The sequence below is a fragment of the Microplitis demolitor genome, chromosome 4, assembly GCF_026212275.2.
Source record: "Microplitis demolitor isolate Queensland-Clemson2020A chromosome 4, iyMicDemo2.1a, whole genome shotgun sequence".
Classification (NCBI taxonomy): Eukaryota; Metazoa; Arthropoda; class Insecta; order Hymenoptera; family Braconidae; genus Microplitis; species Microplitis demolitor.
Window position 1 is genome coordinate 1,480,148 of NC_068548.1, and position 22,035 is coordinate 1,502,182.

Below are 22,035 nucleotides of genomic sequence, written 5' to 3' on the forward strand. Positions count from 1 at the left end.
TATTTAAATAATAGAAAGAAATAAGCTATGAGATACAAATAAAATGAAAGTTCATTGAACGAATGATAGTAATAATAATAATAATAATAGTAATATATGTGTAATTATTTTACGGACGATAAAGTACAAAATAAATTTAAATATTTACGTTAATCATCTTTTTAAAAATATTAACGCTACATTACATTACTACATCTTATATTATTATTATTATCATATACACATGCACATATAAAATAACTTCTCTCAATTTTTTAAATTTTCAATTTTTATAGCGGCAAATTTAAAAAAAAAATAAGTAATCGATCTCTAATTTTCACCGGTCCTCTAATTTTCTTCCATAACTCAAAAAATATCAAAAATTTCCCACTATGTCTCAGGAACTTTTCTTTAGGAAATTGAATTCCCTACAACTTTCATTTGGAACTTTTCTTTCTAAAACCCATAGTTTCCCTAGAAATTTCCCTTAAAAAAAATTTTCTCACTAAAGTTTCTTCAAATCTTTCCACCTGTCCTCTAATTTTCCTCCATAACTCAAAAAATATCAAAAATTTCCCATGATCCCTTAGGAACTTTTCTCTAGAAAATTAAATTCCCTACAACTTTTATGTAAAACTTTTTTTTCTAAAACCCATAGTTTCCCTAGAAATTTCCCTTAAAAAAAATTTTCTCTTTAAAGTTTCTTCAAATCTTTCCACCTGTCCTCTGATTTTCCTCCATAACTCAAAAAATATCAAAAATTTCCCACTATCCCTCAGGAACTTTTCTCTAGGAAATTAAATTTCCCACAAATTTTATCTGAAACTTTTTTCTCTAAGACCGATAGTTTCCCCAAAAACTTCCTCACAAACCCAAAATCCTTAAAAAAAACTGTAAAGTATTTAATCTCTCATTATATTATCATATATTTATATATATATATATATACTTATATATATCATATTAATTAGTATGCAAATAATAGTAGTGACCATGAGCAGCAGAAAAAAAATAATAATAATTATAAACAATAACGTGTACACAATAGAGCTGTTCTTAACACATAATTCATTTATAAAAAGTGAACCCAGTAATTCACTCTTCAAATATATATAAATATATACATATATATAAGTAAATAGTAGTTGTAGCAGTACTGCGGCTTCTAAACTAATATATTATCCACGTTATAAGCTAACAATCTCCAATGTTTTTTTATTTAGTAAGTGCGTTTTCTCTCGTACAATTTTAAAATTACTCTAGTTACTAGTAATTATTTTTTACATTAATTAATTAATTAATTCATTAATTTAATTATTTTAAACCTTGTGGTCTATTTAAATTTTAATTCAAATTTTTAAATGGATAAAAAATGTGTGATATTAATATATATTTTTTTGTGACTTGATAATTAAAATTGTGGGGAATTTTGATTTTTTTTTTTTGATTTTGTGAAAATGAAAATTTGATGGGATGTAAATTATTTTTTTTTTTTTTTTTTAAAATGATTGTGGTGTGGTTATTTATTATTACGGGGACACTGGCTGATGGTGGAAATTGTATTAGAAATCATACTATTTTGGAAACTAGTGGCGATGCCATTTTGACAGGTAAAAAATTTGATTTGTTTTTTTTTTTTTTTTTGAAAATTTTTGGGATTAGTATAGTGATGTGGGTACTCTTTCGAGAGGAAATTTGATTATGAACACGATCCTAGTAGTGAAATGTGAAAAAAATTTTTTTTTTTTCAAAATTTGATATTTTGATTTTGTTAAATAATTTGAGTTATTTGAAATGTAGTGATGTGGGTACTCTTTCCAGAGGAAATTGAATTTTAAACACGATTCTAGTAAAAAATTAAAAAAATAAATAAATTTTTCAAAAATTCAAAATTTCAATTTTTTTCAAAATCATTTTTTACTCGAAATATAGTGATGTGGGTACTCTTTCCAGAAGAAATTAAATTTCAAACACGATCCTAGTAAAAAATAAAAAAAAAAAATTTTTTTTCAAAAATTCAGTATTTTAATTTTTGTTTAAATAAGTTTTTCGTTAAAATATAGTGATGTGGGTACTCTTTCCAGAGGAAATCGTGTCACGAACACGATTCCAGTGCTTAATTATAAAAAAAAAAATTTTCCAAAAATTTGTTATTTTGATTTTTGTCTCAATAATTTTATCGTCAAAATATAGTGATGTGGGTACTCTTTCCAGAGGAAATTAAATTCTAAACACGACCTCAGTGTCAATTTCCCCCAAAAAAGATTTTTAAAAAAACTAAAATCTAGCCGACCTTGAATATTTCAAAATCATTGAAATGAAATTAATAATAATAAATATGTATTTCAGTATTCGTGGACATATATCACGGAGAATCATGCAACGAAACATCATCAAAAGGCTTCCAAGAGCTAACGACAGCACTTTACGTAACGTCAACCTTAAACAAAAACGACTACATTCCCGGGATTTCTCTAGGTCAACTTACCCCTCTTAAATATTTAAATTCAAATCCATTTAATAACAAACCTATTTTATTTATTTATAGGCCTCAAGATCATAGATACTTGCCGTGATTCAGCAACTGTAGCACGCGAGTCCCTGATCATCGCAACTGAATGCCCCGAGGTCTATTCCCTGGGGATCCTGGTCCCCTTTCACTACCACGGAGTCTTAGAACCGATCTCCAGCTACACTGACCTATCGATCACTTTCTATGGCTCCCAAATAATTCCCAGCATTAACATGGGCTTAGATTTCATCACCCGAAATTTCCATACTATAGATTTACTACTGACGGATTCGACCTCTACCTTCGAGATATTTTTAAACCAGTCCCAGTTCCTGGATCTCTGCATCAAGAGCTACGATGACGTGTCGCGGGTTGAAGATGACCAGGAAGCGACGATTGTTATTTTAGGTGACGAATTTTTTATCCGTTCCTGGCTGGAAGTTGAGCGAATTAATGTTATCAAGACCTGGATCATTATTCCTTTAGACGATTCTGACGTTACTGGTCAGTAACATTTTTTTTTTACAAAACGAACTTTGTTTTTGTAAAGTAGACCAAATTCCCTGTAAAATGAGTACCCACAATAATTGAATATTTAGACATGATCATGCCTGATCACACATGGTGGAATATTTAAGCATGATCATGATCAGGCATGAATTTCTCTGAACCACGCATGATTATGCTAAGCCATACCTTTTCCAAAATCATGCATGATCATGTTCGGGCATGAGTTTTCTGGAGTCATACATGATCATGCTCGGACAAGATTTTCCCTCAACCACGCATGATCATGTTCAGTCATGACTTTTCCTGAATCATGCATGAACATGCTTAGACATGACTTTTCCTGAATCATGCTCGGGCATGATTTTTCTTGAAACACACATGATCATGCTTAGTCATGACTTGTCCTGAATCATGCATGATCATGCTCGGGTATGCTTTTTCCAGAATCATGCATGATCATGCTCAGACATGACTTTTCCTCAACCACGCATGATCATGTTCAGTCATAACTTTTCCTGAATCATGCATGAACATGCTTAGACATTACTTTTCCTGAATCATGCTCGGGCATGATTTTTCCTGAAACACACATGATCATGCTCGGGCATGCTTTTTCCAAAATCATGCATAATCATGCTCAGATATGACTTTTCCAAAATCATGCATGATCATGCTCGGACATGATTTTTCCTCAACCACGCATGATCATGTTCAGTCATGATTTTTCCTGAATCATGCATGATTCATGTTCAGTCATGACTTTTCCTGAATCATGCTCAGTGATACTTGAATCATGCATGTCATTTTTGTCTATAAAAAACTTTTTCCACATAAAATTTGTTTCAGATATCGTCCCACTAGGATCGTACGTCTTGATGCCCGAAGCCCGGGTCCTACACCCAGCGGACTCTGATTCCTCAGCCGATGAAATAAAGATTCCAGTCCCCATGATCTTCAGTATCGGCAGCCCCCTGATCGGAATTGCCGACCTGTTTTCGTCTCTTCAAGTGTCCAACTGCACAGAAGCCTGCGTCCTTCCCTCATTCGACTCAAAACTACTGTCCGCAGTTCCCGGGCCCCGGGTCATAGAAGCTCTCAACCTCGACCTCGAGTCAAAGTCAGTAAAATGGGGATTTTACCAACGACTGGACCCAGCAGATCAGCTGCAGCAAGTCCTCGAGTATCAGGTGGCCGTCGATTCGTTTAAAATCCGACCCGGGAAGAATAGACCCCGGGTCAAAGTCCCAAAGAACGGGACCCATTTCTGCGAGGATCAGTCCCAGTTATGTGAATGTATCAACAAAAAGAAAACTCAACCCGTTCCGAAGACCACAGAAGCTACAGACGAAAGTCCTTACCAAGTTTTCATTTTGATCAACCCCTGGGCCATAATTTTCCTGATTTTTGTCGCCTTCGGGGCATTAATTTGTCTTTGTATCTGCGGATTTATTCTCTACCGGTTCATCGTCGACGAGTTTATGGACGGAAACCCTCTGCTGACTTTTATTTTAATCCTCGGAACTATTTCCATGCTCATGTCTGTCGTAATTTTCTGTTTGAGTGACAATACAGCAGACCACGAGTACCTGAACTCATTCAAAATTTTAGCGGCCACCATTTCTATGGGATTCGTCTTGTCGATAATGCTCGCGAGAACTTTTTTCCTCGCTTTTTCTACCAAAGGTGTATTCTCTAGTCACATTAATGGATACTTACAAACTGTAATGGCGTTTTTTATCAATGCAGTTCAAGTTGCGGTTTCCGGGGTCTTCTTCTTGGTCAATAGAAAAAATTCTCAAGAAGTATTGTCTAGTTACCAGTTTATCGCGTTGTCAAGTAAGTGGATTTGTAAAAAATTAAAATTTTCATTTTTTTTTTTTTTTTTTTTTTTTTTTAGTTTTTTGAGATTTTCTAGGATTTAAGTTTGATAGAAGATAGCGATGTGGGTACTCGTTCCAGAGGAAATTCAACAATGAATATGACCCTAATAATCATTTTTTGAAAATTCGTTTTTTTTTTCAAAATTCAAATTTTTTTTTTTTTTTTTTTTTTTTTTTTTTTTTTTTTTTTTTTTTTTTAATTATTTCTAATAAAATTTTATCTGTATTCTCAATAAAATTCAAACCAAATTATTTTCAGGTTACAATATATTTCTCCTCTTAACCCTCCTCGGAATGTGCGCCCTGGTCTACTCAATACCCCGGAACTACCGAGAAGGCCGAAGCTTTCTTTTCACAAGTCTCGGACTCCTGGGAGTCTGGATCATCTGGATCTCGACGTTCTTTTTAGTACCGCCATCATGGCGGGAAACAATAATCGCAATAGCCTTGATAACTACCTCCTACACCCTAATTTCCGGTTTAATCCTCAAGGTATTCTATATTCTTACGCATATAGAGCGACAAAATGACGTCCGCAGCCCATTTGAAAATTCAGAGTTCAGATCCGAGCCACGACGCAGGTCATTCCGTCAAGTAAATTATCTTTTTTTATATATATTTCATTTCAGAAAATTTATCATGATCTCTTAACCATATATGTCATATATGACACATGTGCTCAAATACCGATCATATATCATATATCAAGCATACATGGGCATATAGGGATCATATATGACATATGTGACATACATGCTAGTATACAGATCATATGTGATCATATAAGATTTATATATGAATATATGTGATCAATATTAGACCATATATAATCATATGTGAACAAGTATAAACATATATGATTTATATATGACTATATGTGGGTATATATGACTATATATGAACATATAAGATTCATATATGAACATATGTGACTTATATATGAATTTATATGGATTACATATAAGCATATATGTCATATGTGGCTTACATGCTCATATATGGATCATATATGTCCATGTATGATTCATTTATGATCATATATGGTTCATATATGTCATATATGGTTCATATATGTCATATATGGTTCATATATGTCATATATGGTTCATATATGTAATATATGGTTCATATGTCATATATGGTTCATATATGTCATATATAGTTTATATATGGTCATATATGACTATATATGAACATGTGAGATTCATATATGAACATATATGATTCATCTATGGTCATATATGCCATATACGGATCACATATAATCACATATGACGATATATGAACATATATGATTCATATATGGTCATATATGCCATATACGGATTACATATAATCACATATGACGATATATGAACATATAAGATTCATATATGAATATATGTAATTTATATATGTCATATGTGGCATACGTGCTCATATACGGATCATATGTGACCGTATATGAGCATGTATGATTCATATATGGTCATATAAGTCACATATGGGTCATATATGCTCATATACGGATCATATATGATAATACATGAACTCAAATGATTCATATAAGATCATATATGTCATATATGAGGAACATATACCTAGTAAATCATATACATATATATATATATATATATATATATATATATATGCATATATGATCATATAGTGCTATATAAGTGCATATATATGTATATATTTTTTTTCAGGGTAAACTGTCATCTCATATATTTACTTAAAATTTACTATTATTATCTTTGATATTGACCTTGTCAGATCTAAGGCTTCCTCGTAATTAGGGATTTGCCATTTTACTCAATGACATAATTGAGTTTAAAGTTATTACGAAACTTTACATACTTTTATTTTATTTTTCTTTATTTATTACAGTCACGACGGCCATTCCACGACTACGTTCTGCCAATGGAAGGTGTCCGTAATCAAGCGCGTTTACAAACGGAGCAAAATTTTTATGGTAATTCTAGTCCGGGGAACCGATCTGTCAGTGATAATGTCGGCAATAATTATGGCCACGGACAAAATGGTCATGGGCATAGACATGGGCATGATGGACATGGAAATGTAAAAACCATTGGTTTCAATAATTATGGATACTCGGATATGCATGAAACTGAAAATCATTACGTCGTTCCAAAAGTTTGCGTACAAAATCCTGCTGTAAGTTTTTATTATTTTTTAAAAATTCAAATTTTTTTTTTTTTTTTTTTCAAAAATTCATACAATTAATTTTAAAAAATTTTTTTTTCCCGCTCATAAAAATTTTGTCAAAAAAATTTTTACAAAATTTTTTTTTTTTACAGAATCGAAAAAAAGGAACAAAAGTTGATGTGAATTACGCACAACCGGTTTACGATGTCCATAATTACCATGAGAGTTTACAAAAAAATAGTCATCAGTACGATAATGATAACAATGAAGATTGCATGGAAGCGGAAGTTTATTTAGAGGCGAAACGTCTCTCCCCCACGCGCAGAGGACGCAATGAATCCTATCCTTCGCGGTCTCCAAGTCCGCGGTTGTATCAAACGGAAGCGACCATTGATGAGGAGGATGAGACCAATGAAGAAGTTGCTAAAATAACTCATTTTTAATTTTTTAAATCATTTTTTTTTTTTTTTTTTTTTTTTTTTTTAAATTAAAAATACGAAATTAACTCATTAATTATTTTTAAAAAATTGTAAATAATGTAGATGTAAAAAGTTAAGAAATATAGAGAAAAAAAAAATTAAATTGTATTTTTATTTTTAGAAAAAAAAAAAAAATGCTAACGATAGAAAATTGAATTGAGTTGTAATTCAGCAATCAGGAGCAGGTGCATCCTCTGATCGATATCTAGTTCACTTCAAAGCCAAGTATTCAAATTTGATAGGAAAGTTTTTTTTTTTTCAAAAAAAAAAAAAATGAAAAATTTTGGAAATAAAATAAAATTTCCATTGATGTGACTTTGATTTTTTTTCGAACATTGGAATGATAAATTTTTTTTGAAGTTTTCAAAAAAAAAGAAAAGAAAAAAAAAATTCAGTGCTTGAAATTTGGTTTTGAATTTTTGTTTTGGGTCACAGGTTTTTGAAAAAATTTTTCGAGGCAAGATGGTATGGATATTTTGACAGCGTGTGTTTCAAGCTTTCAAATGTGAGGTCGCACAATTTTTTCCGACAATTTTCCTAGAAGTTATGACGATTTTTTAAAAACTCGCGGGTTTTTCAAAAAATTTCGCGGGTGTTTAATTGACGTTTAATAAATATTCAAAAATTTTTTTGAATTTCTTTGGCTTGGCTAGTAAAAAGTAGACACCTGAAGCTTTAAAATGAGCGGTCGAAAAATTTTTTCCAATAATTTTCCTAGAAGTTATGACGATTTTTTAAAAACTCGCGGGTTTTTCAAAAAATTTCGCGGGTGTTTAATTGACGTTTAATAAATATTCAAAAATTTTTTTGAATTTCTTTGGCTTGGCTAGTAAAAAGTAGACACCTGAAGCTTTAAAATGAGCGGTCGAAAAATTTTTTCCAATAATTTTCCTAGAAGTTATGACAATTTTTTAAAAATTCGCGGGTTTTTCAAAAAATTTCGCGGGTGTTTAATTGACGTTTAATAAATATTCAAAAATTTTTTTGAATTTCTTTGGCTTGGCTAGTAAAAAGTAGACACCTGAAGCTTTAAAATGAGCGGTCGAAAAATTTTTTCCGATAATTTTTCTAGAAGTTATGACAATTTTTTTAAAATTCGCGGGTTTTTCAAAAAATTTCGCGGGTGTTTAATTGACGTTTAATGAATATTCAAAAATTTTTTTGAATTTTTTAGACATGACTAGTAAAAAGTAGAGATTCGAAGGTTTAAAACGAAATTTTTTTCATTGTCATACGATGATTTTTCACGGAGATATATATATACTTGTATATAAATATATCAGTGGCTCAACGGGATAAATGATTTTAAAATTTTTTCGCATCTGGAGAGTAGAGATAAGCGTTTAAATAAATTGAAAAATTCATTGATTTGGAAGTAATTATTTTAAACATAGTACAGTACACTATTTACGGGGTACTTTGGTCTGTAAGCTGGGGGTGGAAGGATGCGCAGAAGTGGGAATGATATATTTGAATTTAACTGAAGGAAGTGAAGGCGGGTCTGGTATAAAGGATGCCGCGGACATGGACTTGTTCAGTTTCAATAAAAGTTTAAGACCGCGTTGTTTTATTTATTTTACATGGGATAAAAATATTGATAGGGAACAAATTGATCATGACCATCTTGATGATGATTTGATAAAAATTAAAACTGTGGATTGTTTGAGTGACAACATGGAGATGATTAAATTAAAGCTCATGCTGGTGGCTGTTGTGTATCTGAGCTTGTTTTTGGATAATGTTCTTTTGACTGTTGTTGGTAAGTGGGGTAAAATGGTGATACTTTTTTTTGTTAATGGAATTTTATTCTATTTTTGGAAAGTAGTCTTGTGGGTACTCTTTCCAGAGGAAATTTTGTGAAAAATGTAATTATAGTTGTTAATTTTGGAAAAAAATTATTTTTAGTAGAAATTCAAATTTTGAAGTTTTGGGAAATTTGCTTTAGTCAAAATATAGTGATGTGGGTACTCATTCCAGAGGAAATTTGATGCTAAAAATGAATTGAATATTGAATTTGGAAAAAATGAAATTTTTAAAAAAATTCAAATTTTGAATTGTTGAAAAATTATCTGAGTCGAAGTATAGTCATGTGGGTACTCTTTCCAGAGGAAATTTGATACTTAATATGAATTCAGTATTCAATTTAAAAAAAATGGAATTTTAAAGAAATTCAAATTTTAAATTGTTGAAAAATTATCTGAGTCGAAGTATAGTCATGTGGGTACTCTTTCCAGAGGAAATTTGATACTAAATATGAATTCAGTATTCAATTTAAAAAAAATGAAATTTTTGAAAAAATTCAAATTTTGAATTTTTGAAAAATTCCTTGAGTCGAAGTCTAGTCATGTGGGTACTTTTTCCAAAGGAAATAAATCCTGCCCATTTAATCCAGTATTTACTTTCCAGTGCCCATAATCCCCGACTACTTATGCAGCATCGGCGAGAACTCAACAGACGAAAATGGCCGAATGGGTTTGCTCCTCAGTTCAAAAGCCCTAGTCCAGCTTCTTCTAAACCCATTAATCGGTAGCTTGACATTCACCGTCGGCTATTTCAAGCCTCTTTTCATCGGGAACCTCTGCCTGCTTCTAGCCGCCCTACGTACGCACAATTTATTCAAACAAATAACTTAATTTTCCAAACATAACCTCTTTCGTCCCCAGTTTTCGCATTCGGGCGGTCCTACGAGTTTCTTTTCCTCGCACGAAGTATCCAAGGAGTCTCATCAGCCTGCATCGGAGTGTCCGGAATGTCTATGGTAGCTGCCCAATATCCCGAAGAAGAAGAACGTTCCCGAATAATGGGGTTCGTTTTGGGCGCCATTGCTCTAGGAGTTTTGGTTGGTTACCCAATCGGGTCGATTCTCTACGACATCGAAGGCAAGATGGCGCCTTTCCTACTGATTTCGTCCCTAATTTTGATTCCTCTCAGTAAGTTTACAATAATTCCCCTTTTTTCCCAAAAGAACGAGCCCTAATTTTATTTTTTAGGCTTTCAGATTTTCCTCTGGGACGTAGAGACGGTTCCTAAAGACGTTATCAAGTCAGAAAATTCTACTAGTTGGACAAAACTTCTCTTTCAAGGCAAAATATTGATCATAGCGGGCGCCATTTTGGCTTCGACTTCACCAATGGCCATTTTGGAACCCTGTCTACCGATTTGGCTGCGTTCAAACATAAAACCCGAGGTATAAATTAGGGTTTGCAATTATTTTTATCAATAATTATGATACTTTTTTAAATTACAGAAGTGGCAGTTGGGAATGGTCTTCATTCCAGATAGTATTGGATATTTATTGGGCACAAACTGCTTCGGAATGGCGGCCTATCGGTATGGAAGATGCAAGACCGCAGTGGTCGCGATGACTCTTATCGGCGTTAGTGTGATTTTTTTACCGACTGCTACGACCATGGGACAGTTGGTAATACCGCATCTGGGAATGGGGTTGGGTATCGGCATTGCAGATGCAGCGTTGGTGCCGCTACTGGCGAGTTTTGTCGATCAGGATGGGAACTACGGGCCGGTTTACTCTGTCCAGCAGGTCGCTGTCAGCCTCGCTTACTCTCTGGGTAATTTAACTGATAAACTATTGCAGATACGGCTGAAGTGATAAGGACCTTTTTTGTAGATAATTAAATTTCCTACAAAAAAGGTCTCTTGTAAATTTTTCAAATCTGCCGCCATTATGCAGATTTTTTGAATCAAAATCAAAAATTGATTTTTTTTATTTTAATTTATTATTTACAGTAATTTAAAATTTAAATTCTGACAGAATTATTGCAGATACGGCTTGAGTGATAAGGACCTTTTTTGTAGGTAATTAAATTTCCTATAAAAAAAGTCTCTTGTAAATTTTTCAAATCTGCCGCCATTATGCAGATTTTTTAAATCAAAATCAAAAATTGATTTTTTTTATTTTAATTAATTATTTACAGTAATTTAAAATTGAAATTCTGACAGAATTATTGCAGATACGGCTTGAGTGATAAGGACCTTTTTTGTAGGTAATTAAATTTCCTATAAAAAAGGTCTCTTGTAAATTTTTCATATCTGCCGTTATTACGCAGATACTTTCAATAAAAAAAAAAAAATTGATTTCACTGTTTCGAATTATTAATTACTGAAATTAAAAATTTAAAATTCTGATAAAACTATCAGAGATACAATAAAATTTTCTACGACTTTTTTTTAGGAAATTAAATAATCTACAAAAAAGGTCCTTATCACTTTAGCCATATCTCCAAGCGTTTGGCTATAATCTTAAGCTAAACAGTTATTTACAGCATTTTATCTTGAATCTGTAATCTAGGTCCAATAGTCGGCAGTGAATTAGTTCGTATGATCGGGTTTCAATGGGTCATGAGAATAGTTGGTCTTATAAATCTAGCTTATTGTCCGCTGCTTATCTACCTCGCAATAACAACTAAAAAATATTTATTGAGCCAAGACGTCAAAGATTACGATTCTATTGTTAAAACTGATTTGCAGTACAAAAGATTCCAAGATGACGACGATCTTTGAGTAAATTATCAAATATTTTACAATTTTAAATAATAATAATAATTATTATTATTATTATTATTAATTTTTAATGCATGTAAAAAAAATAAATAATTAAAACTTATAATGAATTTTTTATTTTCTGACCCCAATCAACCTGAAAATTTTTAACTCAAATATATATCTATATATATATATATATATATACATGTATATATATATATAGAGCTGAGGTTATCAAAGTTTATGCGGCCAGAGACCACTTAGTAATTAGAATTACTAATTTCTCCTTTGATACTACCGCAAAGTAAATTTTCCATATTGGCCTACACTACATCGATATATATGTATATATGTATATATATCTAGGTCTCTACATGAGCTAGTAACTTCCAGCTGAACGTTACTAATCATGTAGGGGTAGGACATATCTGGTACCGCTTTCCTTAAGGCTTCAATTCAAAATTACAGCTAAACTATCAAAGATACCTCAAAATCTAATCAGACCTTTTTTGTAGCCCTTAAAATTTCCTAAAAAAAAGTTCCTATACATTTATTTAAAATTCCCATTATTACCCCATAATTTTGCCAAAACATAGAATATACATCCAAATACCCTCCATATTGTGTCACTCGTCACAAAACCAAAAATTCCAGCAAAACTATCAAAGATACCCAAAAAACTCATCAGACCTTTTTTGTAGCCCTCAAAATTTCCTAAAAAAAAGTTTTTATACATTTTTCCAAAATTCCCATTACTACCCCATATTTTTACCAAAACATAGAATATACATCCAAATACCCTCCATCTTGTGTCACTCGTCACAAAACCAAAAATTCCAGCTAAACTATCAAAGATACCCAAAAAACTCATCAGACCTTTTTTGTAGCCCTCAAAATTTCCTAAAAAAAAGTTTTTATACATTTTTCCAAAATTCCCATTACTACCCCATATTTTTACCAAAACATAGAATATACATCCAAATACCCTCCATCTTGTGTCACTCGTCACAAAACCAAAAATTCCAGCTAAACTATCAAAGATACCCAAAAAACTCATCAGACCTTTTTTGTAGCCCACAAAATTTCCCACAAAAAACCCCCATAATTTGTCCTCCTAACCCAATCCCTTACAACAACCCCCTTCCCAAAATCTACCCTTTCCTTTATCTCCATCAATCCTTTCTATCAAAAGCTCATCGCAACACTGCAGCCAAGTAAAATAATTTTTAATTTCTCTCAAGCTGACGAGCAAGACGGGTTAAGTGTTTCTCGTTGAAAATTATCGTAAAAAAATCCTCAACATTTATACCCTCCAGCATAACCTTTTTTTTATCTTTATCTCGCCATCCTATTCTCACCCTCCAGCATTAGTTTAACTTACCCACCCCCGCCCCTTCCCCTCCCTCAACCTCTCATACATCTATATACATATAGTCATATATATATTCATATACCAGTATATGAAGTTTGTATAGAGTTGGCTGGATTGCTGGCTGCTGGATGGCTGGTCCGGGACCACTTTCTACCCACAGTATCGATCTTTTCTCTCACCCTGTACATATATACACATACATATATATGTAGGGGATGATTTGATCATATATATATATATATATATAAACTTGAAAGCTCGCCACGGGGTTACTGGTGGTGCTAGTGCTCTACTGCTGCTACTCAGTATTTCTCTTGGTATCGAATGTACCTGGTAGTTTAGTAAGCTCAGAGCTTTCGGTCATTCAATGTCGTTACCATTATCATTATTATTATTATTGTTATCTAGTTTTTATATACGTTTACGTTCTCATTGGCACTGGCATCATTCACTTATTTAATTATTTTATTTATTATTACTCATTTATTCATTTATTAATCACTTTAATTATGACATGAGATTTTTGTTATTGTTGACTATGATAACACAAGGTCATACCGGATATTTGTAATTGTGACTATTGATAATTTATTTGTTATTGTGATATGTTTTAATCAGTACTAAACTATGTAAAGGTAAAAAAAGTTAATTAGTCAGGATATCTCGGAAACTATGGGGTTTATGGTAAAATTTTACTGAGATAAATTCGTAGGGAATTTAATGAGCAACAAATAAGCTCTAGTGTGTTTACGTGATATTTTTAGTTTTTTAAGAGATATGAGCGATTGAAGATGGGGTAGTTGAGTTTGTTTGAGGATTTTTGGGTTTTTCGGTTTTATTTTGTGATATTTTGGAAAATATCGGGCTTAGGGTTAAGGTTGTAAGGACCTTTTTTGTAGAGGGTTAAATTCTGAACAAAAAAGTATCAGAAGTTTTTTTCATATTTTTGATATTTTGTGAGATTTTCTTTAAAAATCAAAATTTGATCATTTTTAGAATTTCAGTTTTTGATTTCCAAACTTTAATACCGTGATATTTTTGAAAATATCAGTTTTAGGATAAAATTCTTAAGGACCTTTTTTGTAGGGCATTAAATTTCCTACAAAAAAGTATTTAAAATTTTCTTCATATTTTTGATATTTTATGAGATTTTCCTATAAAATCAAAATTTAATCATTTTTAGAATTTAAGTTTTTGATTTCCAAACTTTAATACCGTGATATTTTTGAAAATATCAATTTTAGGATGAAATTTATAAGGACCTTTTTTATAGGGCATTAAATTTCCTACAAAAAAGTATTAGACATTTTTTCAAAATTTTCAATAGTTTCCAAGATATTCAAATTTGAATAAACCCAAAATTAATAAATCGAAATAATGTCATCTAATTATAGCCAAAAAAACATCATAATGAAGACAAATTTAAATGGATCCAGTGGTTCCAAGCTGACTCATAACAACAACAACAAGCCAACAGAAAATGAGAAAAATGTGAAAACTAATTTAAACATACGGGCAAGATGATATGGCCGAGAGTGAAGTTGACGAGGATTTGACATCTAATATCAAGGTAATTTAATTATCTTTTATCATCCAATAGTGTAACAGTATTTCAGAGAGTTACTGAGCTATAAAAGATTATATTTGTAGATAAAAAAAAATTTAAAGAGCAAAATGAAGATCTCAACGATACCGCGATCGCCCGAGACCGGGGATAAAAGAGAGTGTACTCTGGTGTCTTCATCATCTTCAAGTGACACTAAAGCCCCGCTATCAGATAATTCTGATACCAGTGGGTTCCGTGAACTCGATAATCATCATAACAATCATCAATACGATGATAATGATGATCATAAAGATGTCAAGTTGAAGAAGAAAACGATCTGCCAAGAAACCGTCTACGAGTTCGAAGAGGACGGCTTGACAATGGAACGAGTCGGAAAGTAAGTTGCCGGTAAATTTTAAAAGTAATTAAATTATTTATTATTTGAATATTTAATTAGATATCTAGAAGCTAATCCAGCAGTTGTAGAGGCTTGGCTGAGAGACAAAGCGAGTAATGAATTAAAAGTAAAGCTTTTGAACACGAGTCTACTTAAGCAACAATCAAGCTTAAGTGTACGGGCGCCAAATTCTCAAGAGACTTTAGTACACAAGAGGAACAGCGTGACTAGTGATCTTTTTCAGTCTTGGCTGGCTTCTAATTCACCTATTAAACGATGCAAGAGTCCTAACCGGTAATTAATTTACAAAATTTAACATTTATTTCAAGGAAACAGAGCAACTAAGATGTTAGCCGCGGGAACTTTTATATTGGGGCTGGAGATTCAACTATTGATTTTACGGTAATCGGGCTGAGGAACTTTTTTTTAAGAAATTTAATTGGCTACAAAAAAGTTTTTTATTGATTTTACTGTAAGTTTAAGCGTTTGGAAGAAAAAGTTGGTTTAAGATTAAAGAAAGTATTTAGAAATACTTTGTTTTGAATTTGCTGCTAATTGGTTGAAGATACGGAAGTAGGGCTAAGGACCTTTCTTGTAGGAAATTTAATTGGCTACAAAAAAGTTTCTTATAAATTTTACTGTAACTCCAAGCGTTTCGGAGGAAAAGTTGATTCAAGATTTCCTAAACTAATATTTAGAAGATATTGGAATATAAATACTTTGCTTTGAATTTCCCGCTAATTGGTTGAAGATACGGAAGTAGGGCCAAGGACCTTTCTTGTAGGAAATTTAATTGGCTACAAAAAAGTTTCTTATCGATTTTACTGTAACTCCAAGCGTTTGGAAGAAAAAGTTGATTTAAGATTTCCTAAACTAATATTTAGAAGATATTGGAATATAAATACTTTGTTTTAAATTTGCCGCTAATTGGTTGAAGATACGGAAGTAGGGCCAAGGACCTTTCTTGTAGGAAATTTTTCTGGCTACAAAAAAGGTCCTGAGAAGTTTCCTCGTATCTGTAAGCCCTAAAAAGATATGATCGCTAAAAGTATGAAAATTTTGAATTTCAGTTTACCGATTTCGTTATCCGGTCGTCGAGCGGAACTAAATCAACTAGACGAGGGTGAACTCTTTATGGAATTAATTCGTGACGTAGCAAATGAGCTCGACATCAACGTACTCTGCCACAAGATCCTCGTCAACGTCGGTCTGCTAACCCACGCCGATCGCGGGAGTCTTTTTCTCGCAAAAGGTCCCCCAGATGAGCGATATCTCGTTGCAAAGCTGTTTGACGTTACCCAAGACACTGAACTGGAAGACGCGATTCAAAAAGCTTCTGAAGAAATAAGGATACCCTTTGGCGTGGGAATTGCCGGGTACGTCGCTCAAACAAAAGAAATAATAAACATAAAAGACGCCTACAGCGATCCGAGATTTAACAGCAAAATCGATATGCGCACCGGCTACAAAACAACTTTGATCCTGTCAATGCCCATCTGTAATTACGAGGGTGACGTTATTGGTGTCGCTCAAATAATAAACAAGACAAATGGCAACAATGAATTTACCGACCATGATATCGAAGTTTTTAAACGTTACTTGACATTCTGCGGAATCGGAATTCAAAATGCCCAATTGTTTGAACTTTCCGTCCTCGAGTACCGACGAAATCAAATTCTGCTTAATTTGGCGCGTAATATTTTCGAAGAACAAAACAATCTTGAATGTTTGGTCACTAAAATAATGACAGAGGCCAAAGAACTGCTCAAATGTGAGCGATGTCTGGTCTATTTGCTGGACCTAGACTGTGGTGAGGCAGGACACCTGGAAAAAATTGTCGAGAGGCCTGGGAAATCGATCCAAGAGGATCGAAAACCCCTTTCTAGGCGGGAGGTAATTTAATTTGAATTTGAATTTGAATTTGAATTTGGCGCCAAATTTAAATTTGAATTTAAATTTCTATTGGTTTTGTTGCAGAGCAACAACATTGACATGGAAGACATCTTGTCGAGACAGGCGACGGCGACCGATGGTAGCTCCAAGTTCACCATGGTTTTTGAGATGGAAAATGGCGTTCAGGAAGCGAGGGTCAGTAGGCCCAGTACGGTCGAGCTTGCGAGTCCATTGGGACGAATCGCGAGATATGTGGCCAGCACGGGACAAATTTTGAATATTGGTGATGCCGCCATTTGGCTGAGAAAGGGCGTCGTCGACTCGAGTAAGGAACCTATCAGGAGTATACTGTGTATGCCGATCGTTAATGGACAACGAAGTGTCATTGGTGTCGCTCAGTTAATAAATAAGGTTAATATTGGCCCTTATTGGGTGACCTTAAATACTTTACATTTTTTATTGATAAGACCTAAAAAACAACCGATTCGAAACCTTTATCCCAATCTGTGAATTTTGGCCCTTAAAGACTGATATCTGACCTTAAATAATGGCCCTTAATGTTGAAGACCTGATACCATAATTATTATCCTAGATAATTTAGCCCTGGCCCTTGAATTCAACTTGCAATTGGTCTTGATTATTACGCCCTTTGTATAACTAGTGAGCCTTTGGACCTTAAAATTGACCTTAACTGTATTTTCAGGACAATGGTAGCTCATTTACTGACAGCGATGTCTCGATATTCGAAGCATTTGCTATTTTTTGTGGACTAGGTATCCATAATACTCAGATGTACGAATCTGCGTGCAAACTAATGGCCAAACAAAAGGTCGCCCTTGAATGTTTGAGTTATCACGCAACTGCGAGCAACGAGGACGCATCGAAACTTACGACTGATCATATTCCCTCAGCCGAGCAGTACAATCTCTACAGTTTCACATTCATTGATTTTGATTTGAGTGACGATGACACCTGTAAGGCCACTGTGAGGATGTTCAAGGCCTGCGACCTTATTCAGAGGTTTCACATTCCCTATGACGTACTTTGTAGATGGATTCTTAGTGTTAAAAAAAATTACCGGTAAGTTTGGTACAGCCCTTAAAATTTTCAAGGTCTTAAAGGTCGATCTTAAAAGCCTAGTACCTCAAACTTCTTAAAAATTTTACTAGACTTTTGAAATTCTTAAGTATTTTATGGTTCACTTCAAGGTCAAAAACTTTAAAGGCCCTTGACCTTAAAGGTCAGGGTGAATTAGCCTGACCTTAAAATCCCTAGAAGTTCGTGAGACGAATTAAATAAATTAATAAAGGCGGAGAAAGAGCTACTGGGATTTAAGGTCGACCTTAAAGGTCCTTATGGCCCTTAAAGTTGAATTTTATATTTAAAAAATCTGTATTGGAAGATAGAATGAAAGACCTTAGTATTTCTTTAAGGGCTGGCGGTCCTTAAAGGCCTGAAAGGTCGACCTTAAAATTAAAAAAATTAAAAAAATACTTTTTTTAGGCCAGTAAAATATCACAATTGGCGGCACGCATTAAATGTTGCCCAAACGATGTTCGCGATGCTTAAAACCGGAAAAATGGAACAATTTATGACTGACCTAGAGATACTAGGTCTTCTCGTAGCTTGTTTGTGCCATGACCTGGACCATCGCGGAACGAACAATGCATTTCAAACGAAAACCGAGTCACCGTTGGCAATTTTGTACTCAACTAGCACTATGGAGCACCACCATTTCGATCAGTGTGTCATGATACTAAATTCCGACAGTAATAACATTTTTCAAACCCTATCAATGGAGGATTATAGACGTGTTATGAAGGTCGTCGAAAGCGCTATATTGTCAACGGACTTGGCAGTATACTTCAAAAAGAAAAATAAATTTATGGAATTAATTGACGAGGGTGAATTCGACTGGCAGAGCGAAGAAAAAAAAGAATGTAAGTCTTATTTATTATCTAAATATTTGTTTTAGCTAGTATACGCACATAAAATTATATTATTAATCTTACAAGGTCAAATGAAATATAAAATCATTAGTCAAGCTTCATTCCTCATACGATTTTCTCTAGTTTGAGTACTCACATCAATATTTTTACATTTCAAAAAAACTGTTTTTTTTTTTTTTTTCAAAATTTTTTTTTTCTCATTTTTGACCTTGGATCCTTACTCCTGATGCAATTTCCTCTCATTTGAGTACCCACATCACTATATTTAAATTTCAAAAAATTTTTTTCAAAATTATAAGGACGATATATGACTTTTTTTGATCATATCATTGTGGGTACTCATTTTACGTGGAATTGCATCAGGAGTATGGATCCAAGGTCAAAAATGAGAAAAAAAAAAGTTCATAAATTTATTAAATGAATAATTTTTTTTTCCAGTACTTTGTGGCATGATGATGACAGCTTGCGACGTCAGTGCGATAGCTAAGCCGTGGGATGTCCAACACCGAGTGGCTAAATTAGTAGCCGATGAATTTTTCGATCAAGGAGACTTGGAAAAATTGCAACTGAATCAGCAGCCCGTGGCAATGATGGATCGGGAAAGACGAGACGAGTTACCGCAAATGCAAGTTGGATTTATTGACGTAATTTGTATGCCTCTGTACAAAGTATTGTCGGAAACGTTTCCCTGGATAATGCCTTTGTACGAAGGAACGACAGAGAATCGTAAAAATTGGCAAGATTTGGCTGAGAAAGTCGAGATGGGCTTGACGTGGATCGATCGTGATACTATCGAAGAACCTGTCGAAGAATTCGTATCACAAGAACCCAAAGATATTGAATTTACAGTAACGACGTTGAATTGTACGACGGAACGCAACAAAGACGCGATTCCGGGAACCGCAAAAGCTTCGGAATTTCCTAAAACTGCGTTAGGAAGGTTCGCTTCGCTTCGAAAAGGTGGTAGGTCACTTGGTAAAGGTGTTAGACATCGACTCAGCAGATCGCTTTACAGCCGCAGTAATTCGGAAGATACTGGGAAGGCTAAAGTTATGTTACCGGACCGTAAAAGTAATAAAAATAAATTATGCTTGCTTATTTGACGACTCACGAACTCTAGTGCACTTGAGAGTATACCGGAATAAAATTAAAAATTTATTTTTTTTATTTATGGTGTTAATGGAAAAAACGCTTATGAGAATTTATGGATTTTATTGGTGTGATAATTTTTTTAGAAAAATGTGAGTTGGGTTTCTGAAAAGCTGAGGAAATTTCGCGTTGAATGAGTACCAACAACGATATGTTACGATAATTTGGTCGAATATAATTTTTTGAGTGATATAGTTTTTTAAAAATTGATTTTTTTATATTGTGGGTTTTTAAATTTTTTTAGGAAGAAATTTATGTGATAGACTTGTAGTTGGTGAAATTGCGAGTAAAATGAGTGGTCACATGACTATATTTGGAAAAAGTCATAAACAATTAGTTTTATTGTTTAAAAAATATATGACTAATATATATATATAAATATGAGGTTAGTTTACAATAGGGTTGTGGGTACTTGTTTTACTCGGCGACACATGTACTATAGTGTGGATATATTTATTTTTGAAAAAAAAAAAAATTTTGAAATTTGATATTTTTGTATTTTTTGAAAATTGAAATTTTTTTGAATTTTTTTTGAGGTCATATTCGAGTAGCTGATCACTTTCTGCGTAAAATGAGTACCCACATCGATATATTTTTTGAAAGTGAAAATTAATTAATTTAATTGATTAATCAATTGTTTAAAAAATTAATTTTTTTACTTAAGAGGGTACAAATTTAAAAATAGGGTTGTGGGTACTCATTTTACTCAGGATTACATTCTCTGTTTATTAATATTCTTTAATGACAAAAAAAATTAATTAGAATAATAATTAATTGGAATAATTAAAATTTTTTCAAGTGGATTTTTTGTGCCTGAAATATACTGATGTGGGTACTCAAATGAGAAGAAATTTGATGAAGAATTGAACTGTGGGTTGACTTTTAAATTTTTAGAACGATGAATGAAAATAAAAATTTTATTTTAATTAAAAAATCAAAAATGTCCAGTGTAAATTAAACGAACGACTTACAAAATAGATAATTATAAATATAAATAATATATATAAAAAAAAAATTAGTTAATAAATATTAATGAAACAGTCAATTTAGACTTTTTATGACTCGTGAAATTTTTGTCACGAATAAAAAAATTATTTGAATAAAATATTATATAGTAACTTAAAATTATGAAGATTTTTAGTCTTTTGATAATAATTAGAAGAATAATTTGATTGTGTAATAAATGTAAGTAAATAATAAATAGTAATGCATGTATTAATTTTAAATAAATAATGTAAATGTAAAAAATAAAATAATTAATAAATAATAAATTGAGAATATAATAATTTATATGTCTATTTCCCTGAATAATTGAGTACAGAAATTATTTTAATATTTTCTTCTTATTTGTAGAAAATATTTTATTCTCTTTAAAATAATATTGAGTGTGAGTTTGGAATGTATGTTTTCTCTTGGAGGAAAAGTAAAGCAGTTTGAACTGGATTTTTATGACCTTAGGTAATTTTGACTTATTAAATTACAATAAAGAAATTTCAAGATACAAATTGGTTAAAATCATTAATCTCTTCTAACTTTAATAATTTATGGAGATTTAAAAAATTTTACTTCTTGATAATTTTTAATCAATTGCTAATTTAGGTTTAGAAAAAAATTTCCTGTCAAATGAGTACCCACAACAATATATTTAAATATAGTCATTTATTAATTACAAATTCGCTAATTAACCGCGAGTTGATCATTAACACCAACTTCTTTTA

General features: G+C 32.5%; 3 protein-coding genes across 4 annotated transcripts; all 3 read left to right on the plus strand.

Annotated features, from left to right (window-relative positions):
* Positions 1-1,489: 1,489 nt before the first annotated feature.
* On the plus strand, positions 1,490-7,472 carry LOC103571671 (uncharacterized; the record flags this gene model as incomplete). Its single annotated transcript, XM_014439472.1, has 7 exons — positions 1,490-1,589; positions 2,329-2,457; positions 2,528-2,995; positions 3,848-4,837; positions 5,141-5,475; positions 6,751-7,038; positions 7,182-7,472. Coding segments are annotated over 7 exons (2,601 nt in total), but the record flags the coding sequence as incomplete, so codon positions are not given.
* Positions 7,473-9,075: 1,603 nt separating this feature from the next.
* LOC103570915 (synaptic vesicular amine transporter) lies at positions 9,076-12,029 on the plus strand. The gene is made up of 6 exons (XM_008548814.1): positions 9,076-9,267; positions 9,915-10,109; positions 10,172-10,438; positions 10,499-10,695; positions 10,756-11,077; positions 11,818-12,029. Exons 1-6 carry the CDS (start codon positions 9,183-9,185, stop codon positions 12,027-12,029), a joined length of 1,278 nt encoding a protein of 425 aa, XP_008547036.1. The 5' UTR covers positions 9,076-9,182.
* Positions 12,030-13,772: 1,743 nt separating this feature from the next.
* On the plus strand, positions 13,773-21,271 carry LOC103570921 (cGMP-specific 3',5'-cyclic phosphodiesterase). 2 transcript variants are annotated; one of them, XM_008548825.2, is made up of 9 exons: positions 13,773-14,018; positions 14,778-14,953; positions 15,034-15,326; positions 15,387-15,620; positions 16,397-17,219; positions 17,304-17,630; positions 17,923-18,299; positions 18,723-19,159; positions 19,607-21,271. In XM_008548825.2, the coding sequence occupies exons 2-9, from the start codon at positions 14,909-14,911 to the stop codon at positions 20,269-20,271; spliced, it is 3,201 nt and encodes a 1,066-aa protein (XP_008547047.1). In that variant the 5' UTR covers positions 13,773-14,018; positions 14,778-14,908; the 3' UTR covers positions 20,272-21,271. The 2 variants fall into 2 exon arrangements, with proteins under 2 accessions (XP_008547047.1, XP_008547056.1); XM_008548834.2 differs by lacking the exon at positions 15,387-15,620.
* The last annotated feature ends 764 nt before the right edge of the window (positions 21,272-22,035 follow it).

Excerpts from the sequence above, each read along its gene's own strand:
- LOC103570915 (XM_008548814.1), top strand. The coding sequence starts at position 9,183 with ATGGAGATGATTAAATTAAAGCTCATGCTGGTGGCTGTTGTGTATCTG. Across the intron at positions 10,439-10,498 it reads CCTAATTTTGATTCCTCTCA|GCTTTCAGATTTTCCTCTGG; the intron begins GTAAGTTTACAA and ends TTTATTTTTTAG. Across the intron at positions 10,696-10,755 it reads GTTCAAACATAAAACCCGAG|AAGTGGCAGTTGGGAATGGT; the intron begins GTATAAATTAGG and ends TTTAAATTACAG.
- LOC103570921 (XM_008548825.2), top strand. The coding sequence starts at position 14,909 with ATGGCCGAGAGTGAAGTTGACGAGGATTTGACATCTAATATCAAG. Across the intron at positions 17,631-17,922 it reads TCGCTCAGTTAATAAATAAG|GACAATGGTAGCTCATTTAC; the intron begins GTTAATATTGGC and ends CTGTATTTTCAG. Across the intron at positions 18,300-18,722 it reads AGTGTTAAAAAAAATTACCG|GCCAGTAAAATATCACAATT; the intron begins GTAAGTTTGGTA and ends TACTTTTTTTAG.